This window comes from Carettochelys insculpta, chromosome 16 (genome assembly GCF_033958435.1).
Source record: "Carettochelys insculpta isolate YL-2023 chromosome 16, ASM3395843v1, whole genome shotgun sequence".
Lineage (NCBI taxonomy): Eukaryota > Metazoa > Chordata > Testudines > Carettochelyidae > Carettochelys > Carettochelys insculpta.
The window spans coordinates 398,390-414,428 of record NC_134152.1 but is presented as its reverse complement, the minus strand read 5'-3'; the positions used below and the strand labels follow the sequence as shown (position 1 = coordinate 414,428).

General features: G+C 46.9%; 1 protein-coding gene across 1 annotated transcript; it reads left to right on the top strand.

Annotated features, from left to right (window-relative positions):
* The first annotated feature begins 302 nt into the window (after positions 1–302).
* On the top strand, positions 303–15,705 carry NUBP2 (NUBP iron-sulfur cluster assembly factor 2, cytosolic). The gene is made up of 7 exons (XM_075011287.1): positions 303–353; positions 9,405–9,523; positions 11,054–11,252; positions 12,943–13,097; positions 13,421–13,531; positions 13,989–14,058; positions 14,758–15,705. The coding sequence occupies exons 1-7, from the start codon at positions 344–346 to the stop codon at positions 14,925–14,927; spliced, it is 834 nt and encodes a 277-aa protein (XP_074867388.1). The 5' UTR covers positions 303–343; the 3' UTR covers positions 14,928–15,705.
* Positions 15,706–16,039: the final 334 nt, after the last annotated feature.

Sequence of the window (16,039 nt, the reverse complement as noted above, 5' to 3'; positions counted from 1 at the left end):
TTGGGCCTTCCCCCCGTCCTTCACAGCTTAGGGGGCGGGACAAATCATTAATTTCTCGTACCACTTGTTACGTGAGTTGTCAGTTGACAAAGTGCCTCATCATTGGAGGAAAGTTTCCAGGGCAAAAGCGGAGGTACTTACAGATATATCACGTGACAGGTGACAAACACAAAGGCCATTGGATGAAAGGAACATCAGTCAGCAACGTCGGGGCGGAGCCAAAAATTAGTTCACTGAGCGGCATGAAAAGCCAGGGCTCTGCTGCCTATTGGTCGCAACGCTATTGACGCTGTGCACGAGCTCGGAGCTGGCAGGCGCAGTAGAACCCTGTGCTAGCGGTATTATGGCGGCGGGTAAGTGGTTGCTAGGGCTCAGAACAGAGTAAGCGGCGCTAGCTACCACCTCGCTGCTACCGCGGAGCGCTGGGACGGAGCCCGCGAACCCACCGGCTTGGGGGAAGCCCTGCAGTTCAGCCGCTGTTGCGGGCTCCCGGTCCTTGCTCGAAGCTGGCCGCGGAGAGCGAGGCACTCCCTGGCGCGAGGCGTTGCCGAGCGGCGGCTACTTGAGCGCTCTGGATGCCGGCCGTGCTCCGCTCCGTGCCGCCAGCCCTGAAAGCGTTTCGCAGCTGGGGCCCGTCGCTGCCCGTGACAGAGGAGACATGTCCCCCTTTGACTGCGCTCAGTACCGTGGCGGTGTTCGGCGGCTGGGGATGCCTGAGGGCGCTGTGGCCTGGCTGGTGCCAGCAGGCCTCTCCCGGTTGGCGCTCGCACGTGGGGAGAGGTGTGGCCTTAGATGGCTGAGGAGAAGTTTAAAATGCGTGTTAGAAGGGAGAATTGCATCTAATGTAGCAAGGAGAACGTGTAAAACAAAGACATGGGGTCGCTGATGTGTTGAGGGCTATTAACTTTTTGTTAAGTTATTGTCTGTGAGGTCCAAATCTGCTGTGTCTGGGACATGGTTGTGAGGTGGCTTGTCCCAAATGTACAGATAAGCAAATTATGTGGTGGTCTAACACAGGAGATGTTAGTGTGTAGATAGTACCTAAAACAGCACAGCACTAGTTCTCATGTACAAGGCTTTCTCAGCTATGCTACATGCGCTTTGCAGAAAAACTGAGGACACTACCAAGAGTTTGTGGTGTAGTTCAAGTAACCCAGCTCAGTCCTACTCCTTCTGTGTTTTCACTTTTCATATGACCAGCATCATTTAGGGCTAAAACCATAAAAAGGTTTAGATGTTGCAGAGTTGAGCATTGTAGCACCTGAGCCTTTAGGTGTCCTGTTACCCAAGGAAATCCTCAGCCCAGAGTGTAGTGCCTAGACATGGGGAAAGTTAGGTACTAAGGATAGGGCTGACCAGAATTGGGCTAAGCATGCTAAGCTTGAAGCTGAAGATATTAGCCAAACAGAAATGTCAAGGAAGGGAGTGGGAGGTAAACCCAAGGTCAATAGATACATACTACAGTCCAGAGGGAGTCACAGAGCTCTGCTTGAGTCACAGATGTCCTGTTGCTCCTTCACATAGGTACCTAAGAGCTGATTTACACTAGAAAATTAAGTTGCTTGAGGTGTCAAAAATCCACAGTCCCTATGTACCTGGATTGATGGAAAAAATAAAAATATTTTTACCCCACCTCTCTATTTAAAATATTCAAGGTGTCTTACAAAATTTTAAAAATATAAACATATGTAAAAATACAAAACCTCAAAGGTCTGAAGTGGAAGGAAATGCACACAGAAATAGACTCAAAAGATTACATAGCCTGGATTGCATACTCTAGATAGGAGGGGGGTTACATACGCTGATGAGAGAATCACTGTCGTCATTGTAACTGGCAGGTATGATGCACCATTATAGCTGTGTTGTTGCAGCATTTCAAGTCCTAAGACAAGTCAGCCCACTGTCTATTTTGCTCATGTGTGCATGCATGAGAGATGCACACTGATGGACACTCCAACAGTCTAAAGATCAGGGCCCTTGGAAGTGGAAGGGGGACCCATTTTCAAATCCCTGCTCCACCCAATTTGGGCATCCTTTCCTAGAGAGTATGATGACTGCTGTGCTGTTGGGTGCTTGGGGTGGGTGCTGTTCCACTTCGTATAAACTTATTAAATGTTCATTGGAATAGGGACTGGAATTTGGGACTCCCACATCCTAGGTGAGTGACCTAACCACTAGGTGGTAGAGTCAGTCTTTCTGATGCAATGAGTAGTTAAGTATTTCATACTAAGTGGCCTGATTCCAACAGGAATGGCTAAAAGAGATGCACTCCAGAATAGCCCATCACATGGGAAACTAGGCACTTTCCCAGAGTATGAGTGGTCACAGTTCAGGTCCTTGTCACGTCCAAAGTGAGAACCCTAACCACTGGTCTTTCGGGCATTCTTCTGCATGTCATCCGGCTGTCTGTTAAATGAGGGCCTCAAAGAACAACTGCTGATCAAGCCCTGCAAGTGAGATATGGGCAGGGGGCCCACCTAACCAATGAATCCCATTGGGACTTAAGCATCACTTAGTGCACTGAGGAGCTTGGCAGTGTCAGATCTTCACTGATTTTGTGTGCATCCTTCAAGTGAGATGTACAAGTATCGGAGGGGTAGCTGAGTTAGTCTATATCCTCAAAACCAACAAGAAATCCTGTAGCACCTTATAGGCTAACAGCTATTTTGGAGCATAAGCTTTGGTGGCCAAAGACCCTCTTTGTCAGATGCATCTTTGCCCATGAAAGCTTATGCTCTAAAATAGCTGTTAGTCTATAAGGTGCTACAGGATTTCTTGTAGATGAGGTGTGGGTGCCTATGGAGCCAGAAGGTGGCAGCGGAATAGGGGGCTTGAGGACCTTGAAGTCCTGCCACATGTTAGCTTCATGTACCTAAAATGGTAGCTACTTCTCTTTGGCTGCATCTCCACGTGCTGCTTGTTCTGAAAGCTGCACACTAATGAGCTAACTGGAAGATGCTAATGAGGCACAGATGCAAATTTTCCATGCCTCATTAGCATATTGGCACGTGGTTTGGAGTCCAAAAGAAGCTCTTCTGGACTCCGAAGTATACCTGGAGATGTGTGGCCTGTGGGGATCTTCTGGAAGGAAACCCTCATTCCAGATGTCCCTTCTTCCCCTAAAGCTTCTTCCAGACTCTGAACCATGTGCCAATATGCTAATGAGCATCTTCTGGTTAGCTCATTAGCGTGCTACTTCCAGAAAAAGCGATACATGGAGACATAGCCTTTGTGAATCTAGCCTTTGAATACGCACTTCTTTCTCTCATCTATGCCCCTTTTGAGAGGATAACAATGCTATGCTTGAGGAGGCTGGGAAGGCTAGGACTATAACAGGGTTTTAAAAACAGCTAGATAAATTCATGGAGGTTAGGTCCGTTAATGGCTGTTAGCCAGGATGGGTAAGGAGTGGTGTCCCTAGCCTCTGTTTTAGAATGGGGAGATGGGTGGCAGGTGAGAGATTGTACCTGGTGTTCACCACTGTTGGCAGACAGGATACTTGGGTGGATGGAGCTTTGGTCTGAGCCAGTGTGACTGTTCTTATGTAAATGCTGTCTAATGTGTTCCCTACCTATGTGACAATCAAACAGTTCATCTGTGTACAAAAAGGTTTTAAAAATTATGGGGGAAAGTGAACCTGCATAGAAGGATATTAGATATTAAACACCCATTAAACAGGGAAATTACAAAATGGAAATTGAACAGAGATCAGTGCTAAAAGTTACCTTTGGCTGAGTTTCTGGTTACTTCTCCCATGGTCAAAGCAGGCTCCATCTCAAGGTGAAGTTTATTTTTCTCACTCAGCTTTTTCTTCAGTAAAAGTCTTCCTCTCCCTTGATTGCTATTTTAGATCTTCTGAAAAATTTGAAAACCTCTTCTAGGCTAGAGACCACATCTTCCTCTCAAGTGTTGCTTATGATGGTTTAGATTCAGGGAACAGAACCAGTCTGAGGTACACCCCACTTTTGATATATGAGCCTTCAGGAAATTCCTTGATGACTCATGTAAACTGTTGCTGTTTCTTCCTGGACTTACTAATGATTGTGTTTACCTTTACACCTGAGTCCTTAGGGTTTTCAGGATGCATGACTGACCACTTAGAAATATGAGGAGCTTTTGAAATTCCACTAGTCCTCTTTCACCCCTAAGTCAGGTGTGGGTAGTTCTCTACTGGACTACTAAACCCATTAGTGAAGTAGTACAGATGGTAAAAAGATTCATTGACAGGCTTTAGCTATAATTCAGGCCTTAGAAAAACCTTCAAGGAGCTGTATCAAATATGCAAGTTGCAGCAGAGGTTGCAGCTGATATCCTCATGTATTTTATTTTTGCTGTGTCCGTCTGTTTATCTGGGCATGGTTCTACCATGTTCCAGCCCCTCTCCGAGCCAGTGTGGGGCACGCCCCAGCCTCCCAACAGACCCCGCCCCCCGTGCCAGACCCTCCCTGGCCAGTTTGGGCTCCCCCAGTCTCCCCCCTGATGCCGTCTCCCTGCATAGTGCCAGCCCCTCCCTCACCCAGTGCAGGGCCCATCCCAGCCCCCAATGGAGCCCCCTCCCAGCTAGCTTGAGGCCTGTCCCAGCCCCCTCAAGAAAGCGCTCCTGCACTGTGCCATCCCCAGTCCCTCCCACAGACAGCACAGGGCCTGGCCCAGCCCCACCCCGACAGAGCCCACTGCCCTCCCCCGCACCATACCAGCCCCGTCCCCATCCAGCACAGGACCTGGCCTTACCCCCCCAATGGAGCTCCTCCTGCTACCAGCAAGAGACCTGTACAAGTTTCTGTGAACTGTCTTCCAGCCCAGTTTCTGGTTGCAAGCACAGCTGTAATTGGGCCTCTAGTTAACTTTGTCAGTGAAATTCTTAAAGTAACATTCCATAACAAAATATAACTAAAACAAAATTAGATGACATTCTTGCTGTAAAATCAGGTTAATCACATTGCTCCCTTTGTGATTTCTGCCTGTTCCCACATAACAAAATATATTTGATTTTTAGCAGTAAAGACCTTTGCCGGAACACACAGTCCCAGAAATTAATTCTTTCTACCTTTTGGAAAGGCAGGTTTATTGAAAATCTGTGGTGTAGAAGCTTTGTTTTTAGTGATGCATGAAACATTTATCCTTGAAATAGTCCGTGATCTTTGGTCTTAGAGGTACAGGAAATTCCAGCCTTCCATCAAATATAGCATATAAATTTAGAAATTCTAACCAGGGTCTCTACTTTGCCATGAGGCAGTATCCTTTGCTCTGAGTTCCAGAAACTTGTAACAATACACATTTTCCCTGTCCCTCATGCTTAAAGCTGATCCCCTTGGGTCACGTTTGAATTCCATTGGTTAAAAATCCTCACACTCCCACTTAATCTGCTCTGTGACTCAAGACAGATCTTCAGTCTAGGGGTGGTACAAAGGTGTTAATTTCACCTTATATGTCATTGCAGTAGTGAAATAAGTGTGTTAATATGGGTTAACTTGTGGGTTAAAGAGTTTATCTCCATTTTGAATTTTTCTTGCTTTCAGAGCCCTACAGTAAACCGTTGATTTTTACAGAACCTGATTTAGCAGACTTTATGAACGGGGTCCGCTGTTCCTGAAGTCTGCTTAATCAGCGCCCGTAAGATTCTAAATACCCTCCACCTCCCCAGTGTATTTACCACTGCAGAGCTGCTGCAACCTGAAAGAACCACCACATTCTCCTCCCACCAGGGATGGGGGGACTACATGAGTGCCACCTGCCCATGTATGTGCCCCATCCCTGGTGGGCGGAGTGTGTGGCAGCTCTTCCAGGAAGCAGTGGCAGTTCTTGCTGCCGCATGTGGTGGAGCCTCCAACCATGGCAGGATCCTTGCTGCTGCCCAAGGTGCAGTTTTTGATGCCATGTATGGCAAGGCCCGCAGCAGCAGTGGCGACCTCCAGCGGCTCTTCCTGAGGCAGTGAGTAATGGGCATATTTTTGCAGGGAGGATTTGGGTGTGCCTGGCGGAGGTGGGTTGCAGTAAACCCTCTGATTAATGGATGTCCGGGTTTAACGGACATCCCTCCCTTGCATTAATTTACTAAATCAAAAGCTGACTGTCTAGTGTTTATCTCTTGCTGGACCTTTAAATCAGCCGTTTCAGGTTTTCTTCCTTCCCTGCCTTTGCCAGCATGTCCCAAGGCCTACTAGATCTATTTCATTTAAAGAATATCAGAGGAATTAGTTTACAGCCCTTCTCTCAGCACACTGTGTACTAGTCATAAACGGAGGCTGCTTAAACTATAGCTAACATTGACAATGAAGCAAACAACTGAAGAAAATTTAAGATAAGATGCTGACATGTCTAGAAAAACAAGATCTATGCAGCACAGGAAAGAAAATCCTAGGGCAGAAGGTTTCAACCAGTGTGCCACTGGTGTGTCACAAGAAGTATTCAAGTGTGCCATGCAATTTCATCAATTTCCCCTTGTCCCTCTTTGCAGAGCCACCTGATGGGTGGGAAGTCTCCCAACTCTACACCAGCTAGGGCTCAGGCAGCCTTGTCTTTGCAGTGCTGCTGTGAGGGGAAATGCCAACTCCACAGGAGCCAATTGACACTAGAAGGCAGCTGAAATGCTGGTTCTCAGCTGAATGGGGTGGCAGGGAGCCCACATCCCCTCTCTGCTCTGTCAAGGGGAGGGAGCACGGGAGTCTGTTGGAGCTGGGATGCAGTTTAAATCAAATGCCATGTCTGGCTCCAGCAGAGCTCTATGGCCCCACCTCCCCATCCCATGAGTAATCGAACATTTCAGCAGTTACTCCATTACTCAACATCCCATTTGATCCTTATTAGGTGATGAGCTTTCATGGTGCAGACCCACTTCTACCTATCTCCAGATCTGAAGGAGTGGGTGTGCCCCATGAAAGCTCATCACCTAATAAATTATTCTGTTAGTCATGTAGCACTTTAAAGATGACTTTTTTGGTTTGTTAGGTTACAGACTAATATGGCTACCTCTCTTACCATTTGATTGTTGTTTAGCTTGTTATATGCACTCCTATGTTGCAAACCTCTCTAAGACCGTAACCATAGTAAATATAAGTAAATGTTTGTGAGCAATCGATTCAACTGAAAAAAGTGTGTGTGTCGTGGGATTGTTTGTCCCATTGACAAGCGCCACCTTACTGAAGAGGTTGGGAACCACTGTCCTAGGGGACTGGACTACTGAGGAGGAGGATGGCCCAGAGCATTTTACTAGCTCCCAAGCTGCAATCTGGCCCAGAGCAGTAGTGATAAAAGTGCTCAAGCTGTGTATAAGTCCCACTGAGGTCAATTTAAGTGCTTTGCTGAATCAGAGCCAAAGTCCTCACCGCCCACTGGATGTATGTTGAGCTGATCAGTCTCAGCCCTGTTCCTAGCTAATAATCATCTATTCAGAATCTATCACATTTTGACTCGGGTTGCCCTCCTCTCTTAATTACTTTGCAACACCTTAGCCAACATTTCTTTGTTACAAAGGATGCATCTACACTAAGATTAATTCAAATTTATTTCTATAAATTTTCTAATTCTGGAATTTTGAGTTCGAGTTTGAACATCCTCACTTCCACTGTGCTCCCCACAAAGTTGAGTCATTGCTGCCACATGCAAATTGGCTAACATTGACTATTGCAGTAGTGCATCATGGGAAGCTATCCTACAGTTCCCTCATCCCCATGGCATTCTGGGTATGCTTGCTGGTCTTGACATCATCTTCCCACATTGCATATTCCTCATTCTCCTAATCACTGAAAATGTCAATCTGTGGAAATAATGCAGAGACCCTCAAAATTAGAAGAGAGAGTTTTTGGTTTCCCCCTACATTACATTGCCAACGTGTGCAGCAGCTGTGTTTTCAGCTGGCCATCAGCTTGTCCCACTTCCCATCATTGCGTGCATGTGATCCCAGAAATGAATGTGGGGGCCAGGACTGTTTTTTAAAATGAAAAGAAAGAGGGTAGAAAAGTGCAGGAAAAATTAATTTTTGGTTTTCCCGTGGCAGCAGCAAGCCCTGGTATGGGTGAAGGGGCGGGTGGTTCAGTGGATGACCAGTTGAAGTGGTCCTTCCACATGGCAGCAGCCAAACCCCGAATTTCTTAGCTGCTGGGGGAGACCTTTTCCCTGGTGGCAGCAAGCCCCCGTATGGGCCAAGGAGTGGGTGGTTCAGTGGAGGACCAGTTGAGGTGGTCCTTCCCTGGAGGCAGCAAGCCCTTTAGCCATTGGGGAGACTTTTTCCCTGGCAGCAGCAAGCCCTGCATGGGCCAAGCAGGCGGGGTCAGTAGAGGGAGGGACAGCTGAGGTGGTCCTTCCTCAGCGGCAGTGAGACCTTTTCCGCAGTGGCAGCAGCAAGTCCTTTAGCCATCGGGGGAAGACTTTTCCCTGGTGGCAGCAAGCCCTGGTATGGGCCAAGGGGGTGGTGGTCAGTGGAGGACCAGTTGAGATGGTCCTTCCCTGGCAGCAGCAAGCCCCTTAGCCACAGGGGGAGACTTCCCCATGGCAGCAGCAAAGCCCCCAGTATCTTAACCGCCGGAAGAGACATCCCCACAGCAGCAACAAAGCCCATAATCTCTTTCCCATCCTTGGAGCCCTAAACACATGACTGGCAGCATTGTCAGCACTGAACAAAAGGCACATCCTTTTATTGGGTTGGGAGCTACCCACGTGATGTGGCTGATTGTGAGAAAGACCCAGACTGTGTGGCTCCTGTGGGGGAGAAAAGGGGGTCTGCACAGAAATGTATACCTCTGAGAAGAAGTTTCTCTGTGTGTTATGTAAGCACAACCCCCACCACAGCCTTGTTGACATGTGGTTTGGTGGGTCATGAGCTGGCACCAGGCAGCACAGGAAAAAGATAGCAATTGTACAGGCAGAGCCACAAACCCCTTGCAGGGGCTATTTGAATGGGTAGATGCACTCACAGCACTAGTAGCATAGAAAGAAAGAAAAAAGCCATTTCTCAGGTTCCCATACTAACATGAGTCCACAGCTCAAGATGAGGGCACCCAAAATCAAGCTAATGGTCTTTACAGTGAAGACAGTCACGTGCTAAAATCGAGCTAATTGAATTAAATTCAAATTTATCTCGTAGTGTAGATGCAGTCAAAGTGATAGCTCCTGTATTGGGAATGATGTCCTAGCTGTGAAACATGAGAAGTCTCTTTGCTGATTGCCTGTGGTATTCACAAATAACAAGCATTCCTGTAGTACCTTTAAAAACTAACAAATTTATTTAATTATTTGTTAGTTTTTAAGGTGCTATAGGACTGTTTGTTGTTTGTGAAGCTACAGACTAGCACAGCAACCCCTCTGAGTCTATTGCTTATGGCATTGCTATTCCTGCATTCTGAATGCAGCATAATGCTGTGTAGAGGTTCTGGGATGTCTCAGGATTGTTCTTTTGCCTTTCACAGAGAGAGGTAACCTCGCTGGGGTTCAGCACATCCTTTTGGTGCTCTCAGGAAAAGGTGGCGTGGGAAAAAGCACCATCTCCACTGAGCTGGCTTTGGCTTTACAGCGGGCTGGAAAGAAGGTGAGTGAGCTTCCATGTGGCAGTTTTAGGAGTATATGCTCCTTCCCTGTGTGCACCTAAGATTCTACTCTGGGGCTTTATGCTCCTAATATAGGCAAGAAACTTCTTGTGGCATTTTCTATCTAGTCATTACGCTATTTTAAGCAGATGCTGCTGAAGTTGAGCTAAAGTTAATTTTACTATAAACTTTGTTTTTTTTCTGCATTTATGTGACCAAAAAAGCTGCGAAGTGTAGCTTTGAGGTCCTTCTATAAAGTTTCTGTATATGTCAAAGTATTGTGAAAGTGCTCTGCAAAAGTTATTATAATTGTCCACACTATGCTTAGAGGAAAATTGAGGCACAGAGTAGGGAAGTGGCTTGTCTAAAGTCATACAGGGAGACAGTGGCAGAGCAGGGAGTACAGCTCAGGTTCCTTGACATGTGTGCCGCAGTTGAATCACTTGGCCATGTTGTCTCTCTTTCCGAAGTAATGTTTGCCCTGGGCTGAGTAGGTTTGGCTATATGAGGTGCTAAAAGGTACTAGGGTACTCTCATGTGAGATGTGAATGGAGACCAGGTTGAGATTGAGTCCTGGCCTTTGCTGGCACTATTCTCTAAGGTCGTCTTGTTGTCTTGCCTGTCATCTTCAGGGCAGCTGTTATGTGGGCAATGCAAAGTTATAGGGCTCGAGGAGGAAAGAGAAATGGAAGGTAAAAATCTCTCTAAAGGTTCTAGAAGTCTGAGAGGACATTGAGCTTCTGCTTATGAAAAGGCAGATGGGTGAATGATACAGAACAAGGAGGGGCCGCCCTGTGCATATAAGCTGGACACGACCTATATGAATGAATGATTACAACGTGCATTGTAGCAAAGCCTCTCAAAGCATTTTATACACACGCACCATCAAGTGTGGCCAGTTCTTGGGAAGGTGGGGGTATTGCGGGAGCAGTGTGCAACCACCCAACACAACTGCAGAATTAATGGGCAATTGTGGCAGAGGACATGGGGCAAACTAAATGTCCCAAAGACTCTAAAGTCCTGCAAAGCAGATGGGCCATGTTTTTTAAGGTCTCATTTGAAAGCTCTCTGTCCACGAAGTTCCATGAAGACACACTAGTCTCTCTTGGAAAGGGGAAGAGCTTGTTGGACTCATCCAGAATTTGAGCATGTGCTTCCTGTGCTTTTTAAATTCTAGTTGTAAAGAAACTATTAAAATAACTGGTTAAACGATTAAAATTTTATAATTTAGCTGGTTAATCACAAAGAGCTGTGGGCAGGGAGCTGCTCCAGCCAGGCCCCCTACACCACAGGCAGGGGGCTGCTTCGGCTGGCTGGTTATCTGTTTATTGGGTAAGCCGACCAATAAGCATAATACTTACAGGGTAACTGCTTAACCTCTTGCACCCCATTTGTCTGATGTATAGACTTCTAAACCACCCTTTCCTTAAGATTGGGCTGCAGAAGTCAGTGGAAAGTTATATTTTTGGTTCTGTGATAACCCTTTGTGCTGTCTTCATGTATATCTGAATGGTTCCACTATTCACTGGCAGGTGGGGATCCTAGATGTGGACCTATGTGGCCCCAGCATCCCTCGAATGCTCAAAGTCCAGGGCAAGGGGGTGCATCAGTGTGACAGTGGCTGGGTGCCTGTCTTCGTGGACCAAGACAAAAGCATCTCCCTCATGTCAATTGGCTTCTTGCTGGAGAAGCCAGACGATGCTGTGGTGTGGAGAGGACCCAAGAAAAATGGTACAGAATGCTTTTTACTTTTGATAGTGACCATAAATCAGTGGCACCCAAACTTTTCTTGGTGCATCCCATTTCTGTTACTGCACACCCCAGGCTTCCATCTTCAGTAAAGGAGCCTGGGCTGAAGGCAGAGCTGGGGACAGAACTGGTTGAGGTGCGGTGTACGGGAACTGTGGCTAGAGGCAGAGCTGACCTGGGGGCAAAACAGAGCTGCGGCTGGGGCCAGGTCTTGATTGAGAGTGGAGCAGGGCTGGGTGTCTCTCCCTCCTGGGCTGGCCCAGGCCCTACTGCATGCCTTCTGACCATTCTCCCATGCAAGGGCACATCTTGCAGAGATGGAGCTCATTGAAGCACATGCTTGCATTACTTACAGGCTGATCTTGTCTTGGATACTGCTCACAGTTCCCTTCTGTTTACGCACGGGTTGCAGTCTGGAGTTCCTGCTATGTTTGAGCAGTTGAACTAGGGTTGGATGACCTAGATGTAGGTAGCATAGGAAGCCTTGACCTCTTGCTTTTTAGTTCTGATCTAGGCCTGATCATCAATGGCTGAAAGTGTCCATTGTGTGATAGCTGTTTGGTGGTGTTTGGGTATATGTGTACACTGTAAACCTATGTCGACCCATATTAAGTGGCATATGCCTACAATACCCTTCTTGGGTTGATGGCACATGTCCTCATCAGGAGCACTTCCGCTGACCTAAGTCTCCCAGCTTTGTTGGCAGTTACCTTCCAGGAGCTTGGTTGCCCCCTGGGCTCCCACCCCTCCTCCTTCGGGAGGGATAGTTGCCTGGGGCTTCTTGACCCAACCTACCATTCCCCATTTTCCCACCACCTGTAACAGACTGCTTGCTGCAGCTCCCTACTGGGGTCAGGATCTTAAACTACTCTAAGCTTTTCACCCTAGCTCCCACTGAGAAGCAGGGTTTCTGCCAGGAAATTAACAAGACGGACAATATAAGGGCTACAGTGTCTACACAGACACTGTATTGCTTAATTGCAACAATATAAACCTTGTGCTTCTGGTGGTGGTGAAGTTATGCCTGTGTAATAGGGCACTTATGTCTGCAGGAGCATGGCTGTAGTGTGTACACTGATGTAGTTAGATAGACATAAGGCAATGTATGTCAATCTTAACAGCGTAGCGTAAACCAGCCATGGGGCAAAAGCTGGTAGATCTATCCTGTGCTCTCCAGCCAGGCATCTATAAAGATTGCAGCTATTGGCAAACAACAGATTCTCAATGACCATGGCGAATGAACAAACCTCTTGACATCTGTACGCCTTTCTTATAGGGCAAGATAAAAACACTGAGGTTTGGACTACGTTAGGAGAATAAGTCAATTTCAGATATGCAGTTCTGGTTATGGCAATTACATAGTTAGAACTGACGTATGAGAAATTGGCTTACCTGACTATCCTCACTAGGAAGGTCAATGGGAACATTGGGAGCATTTCTTCTATTGACCTCCCTTACTCCTTGTGATAGCATGGATTACAGGGTTTGACTGCTGAACCCAGATTATTTATTTATTTTGCGCATCTTTACCAGACACACAATCAAATTGTGAAAGATGGCCCCCGCCCCATTTGTACCTATCTGTTCTGACACTGTGCTGATCTACTAACATGCTTTCAGGATTATAGATCACACCTCTGCTGAAAGATTTTCTTCCATTTTGCTTTGGCAGCTTTGATAAAGCAATTTATCTCGGACGTGACCTGGGGAGAACTCGACTTCCTTATTGTGGATACACCTCCAGGGACCTCAGATGAGCACATCTCCACAGTGGAATCCCTTCGCCCATACATGCCCCTAGGGGCAGTCTTGGTCACAACACCACAGGCATGTGATGTTTATTAGAATAGAACCCTCTGGGTTTTTTGGGGGTAGATGTTTCCCCATTCTGGCCTTGGGTCATACCAAACTAATACTTTATCCACCTCCATTCTGCCTTAAGGTTTGTGTTTCCATGATGCTGTATGAATGTTAGTCTCTCTATGGCTATTAATTCTGCATTTCTGTTTACTTCATCCATGCAATGTGTGTATGTATCCTGCCCTAATCTCAAGGGTTGGCAGCAACAGACAATTGGGCAACAAAGCAGGCATGCACTTTCTGCTTTTCTGGCCCTTTATCACTGATTCCCGAGGACTCTGTATCCACAGGCGGTGTCTGTGGGGGATGTCAGACGAGAGCTGACGTTCTGTAAGAAGACAGGCATACGAGTGATTGGGATCATAGAGAACATGAGTGGTTTCGTCTGCCCGCACTGTTTGGTGAGCCCTTTAAAACTAACCCATGGCTAAGTACCCCTTTGCCTCAGTGGGGTGCTATCCAATTTGCTGCACTGTTGTTCATGAGGCCTATGGTTTGAACTGATTTTTTCTTGACTGTGGTCCACAGCTGACTGTACCACTTTGTGAATCCTGTTCTCCTTCCTTGGCTGGCTGTTGGAGTAGATTCAGGAGGGTCAGCTCTTGTTTTCCTGATGGGTGGTGATGGATAAGAAGGTCTTGGAGAGAGTGCATGAGGTGTGGGGGCAGGGGAAAAGAATTGGCAGCTTCCACAGGCAAATGAACAGAGTGCTCAGATAACTATAATTCTCTGCATTGTCTTAGTTTAAATGTACCAAGGTGAACAGTCATGGTGCCCATCTGTGGTGCTCACTGGTGTGCAGAACTGCTGCTTTGGAAAGCTCCTGGTGACTGAATGATGTTTCTTCTGCTCTTGCAGGAGTGCACCAACATCTTTTCCAAGGGGGGTGGTGAAGAGCTGGCCAGGCATGCTGAAGTCCCATTCCTAGGTGAGTGCCTTTTGAATACAAAGCCCTTCCTAGAAAGGGGTAGATCAGAGGGACAAATGGTTGGTGAGTGGTCAGAACACTATGCCAGAAGAAGTGTGGAAGGGGATCCAGAAACCAAACTGTAAACTAAGAAGGAGCATCTTCCTTTGAGGTATGACTAGAGCTTGTTTTGGGAGAGTAGCATAGCGCTGCCGAAGGGATGTGGTTATTGTGTTTCTGGCCAGGAGAGAGCTGAGGCAGAGATACTGGCAGTCCATTCTGTCTTTGGACCTAGGCAGCACCACTGAAAGTTCGGTGGTACTTGTGTGAGAGAAATGAAGCATTTATTTAAACCTCATTAATTATTTATTCCCCACCCGCCCAGCTCTCCTCCCCCAAAAAAAATCATGGACCCAGGAATAGTCTTGACAGCAGTGCCAGAGTAAATCTTTTTTGGCAGTGATACTAGAAGCACTGATAGCTGACATTTTTGGGTAGAAAGGAACTTTGGTGCTGCCTATTTAGTACATAGTCTTTCAGGTAAGCACTGAGGGAGTTGTTATTGCTTAGTCCTATTTGTCTTACTCTGTCTTCCCTTTGGTTGGTGCAGGTATCTCATACCCACCTTTCTGGGTTTTTGACTTGCATCTGTGTATTCTCGTTTCTTTAACTCATCCTAATGGTCTCACAGTCATTCTCTCCTTTCGCCCTCTCACACAGGGTGTGTTCCCCTTGATCCCCAGCTCGCCCAGTGGTTGGAGGAGGGCAGAGATTTCCTCCAGGAGTTTCCCAAGAGCTCTGCCTTCCCTGCCCTTGCTCACATTGCCCAGCAGATCTTGGACAGGACATCCACTCAGAGCTTGGGTGTATTTCTAAGGCAGGACTCTTGATGGCCTCCTCTTTGCAGTGCTGTCAGCCGTGGACCAAGCCGATGGGCAGTGTTAAAGCTATTTTAAAGCATTGCGCGGGGGCAGGGTGGGGTGGTGGCCCTGGGAAAGGGACGTGGCAGTCTAATTGAGGAGACTGGGACAGCTTACTATTGCTCTCTAAGGGGGAGTGTGCATTTGCAACACCATTTGCCATCTGAACACGAGCGCTGTGACCATGGGTGATGGGGGCATAGGTGCTGCAGATTTTTCTACACATGCAGAGTGTGTTTCATCTGCTTATGACCTCCTGCTCAATTATTGCATTGTGAAGATGGCTATCCCATCTGCCGTGGTGCTCCTGCATGTTTCTCCAGTGTTTCAAATGCTGCAGTTTTCCAAACACTGTAATCTGTGTGTAGCAGTTGGCCTCTGGAAAATTCTGGTAATGATTTGGGAGTGGAAACCCTTCCCTTATTGAACTGAATAGCGCCAGCAATTTCTGACTCCTGCGGCTGGTAGCATCTTCCTACAGATACATCCTAGTTCACAGTGACTGCAGTAGCCTTCATGCCTGACCCTGGATTGTAGTGAAGCTATCATGCTCTGAAGCCTTAAGTAGATGGCATGAAATATGCCTATGAAAATGTGTGTGATATCAAGTCCTACAGCAGCTCTTAAGTCTACCTTATCTCATGCCTACCTAAAGAACATGCCATCTTTTGGCTCCCTGAAAGGTGTCGGGACTCAGAATGTTTGCAAAGATTCCAGACATTAAATGATGTTTTCATACCCTCCTAAATGTCTCGTTGCATTTTGTGTGATTGGAGGGGATGTCCTCGCCTCCTCCCATCTTCTGAATCCTAGTTTCCTTCCTATACCCTCCAGAATCTGTCCATATTTGGTAGCACGTAATGGTTTCCGTCTGCTGGTCGCTTGATTTGTTTTTGCGAACAACAAGAAGTCCTGTGGCACCTTTGTAAACTAACAGTTATTCTGGAGCATAAGCTTTCATGGGCAAAGACCCACTTCATCAGATGTTTTGTTTTGTTTATTGGGTTGGTTTTTTTAAGATTAAGGAAGGGCTACACTGAGCTTTATGGATAAAGAGGGTAGTCCTTTCTAAAATCAGTCTA

Bases quoted from the DNA above. Each gene is read 5' to 3' on its own strand.
- NUBP2 (XM_075011287.1), top strand. The intron at 11,253-12,942 runs GTACAGAATGCT...TTGCTTTGGCAG, and splicing joins GAGAGGACCCAAGAAAAATG to CTTTGATAAAGCAATTTATC. The intron at 14,059-14,757 runs GTGAGTGCCTTT...CCTCTCACACAG, and splicing joins TGCTGAAGTCCCATTCCTAG to GGTGTGTTCCCCTTGATCCC.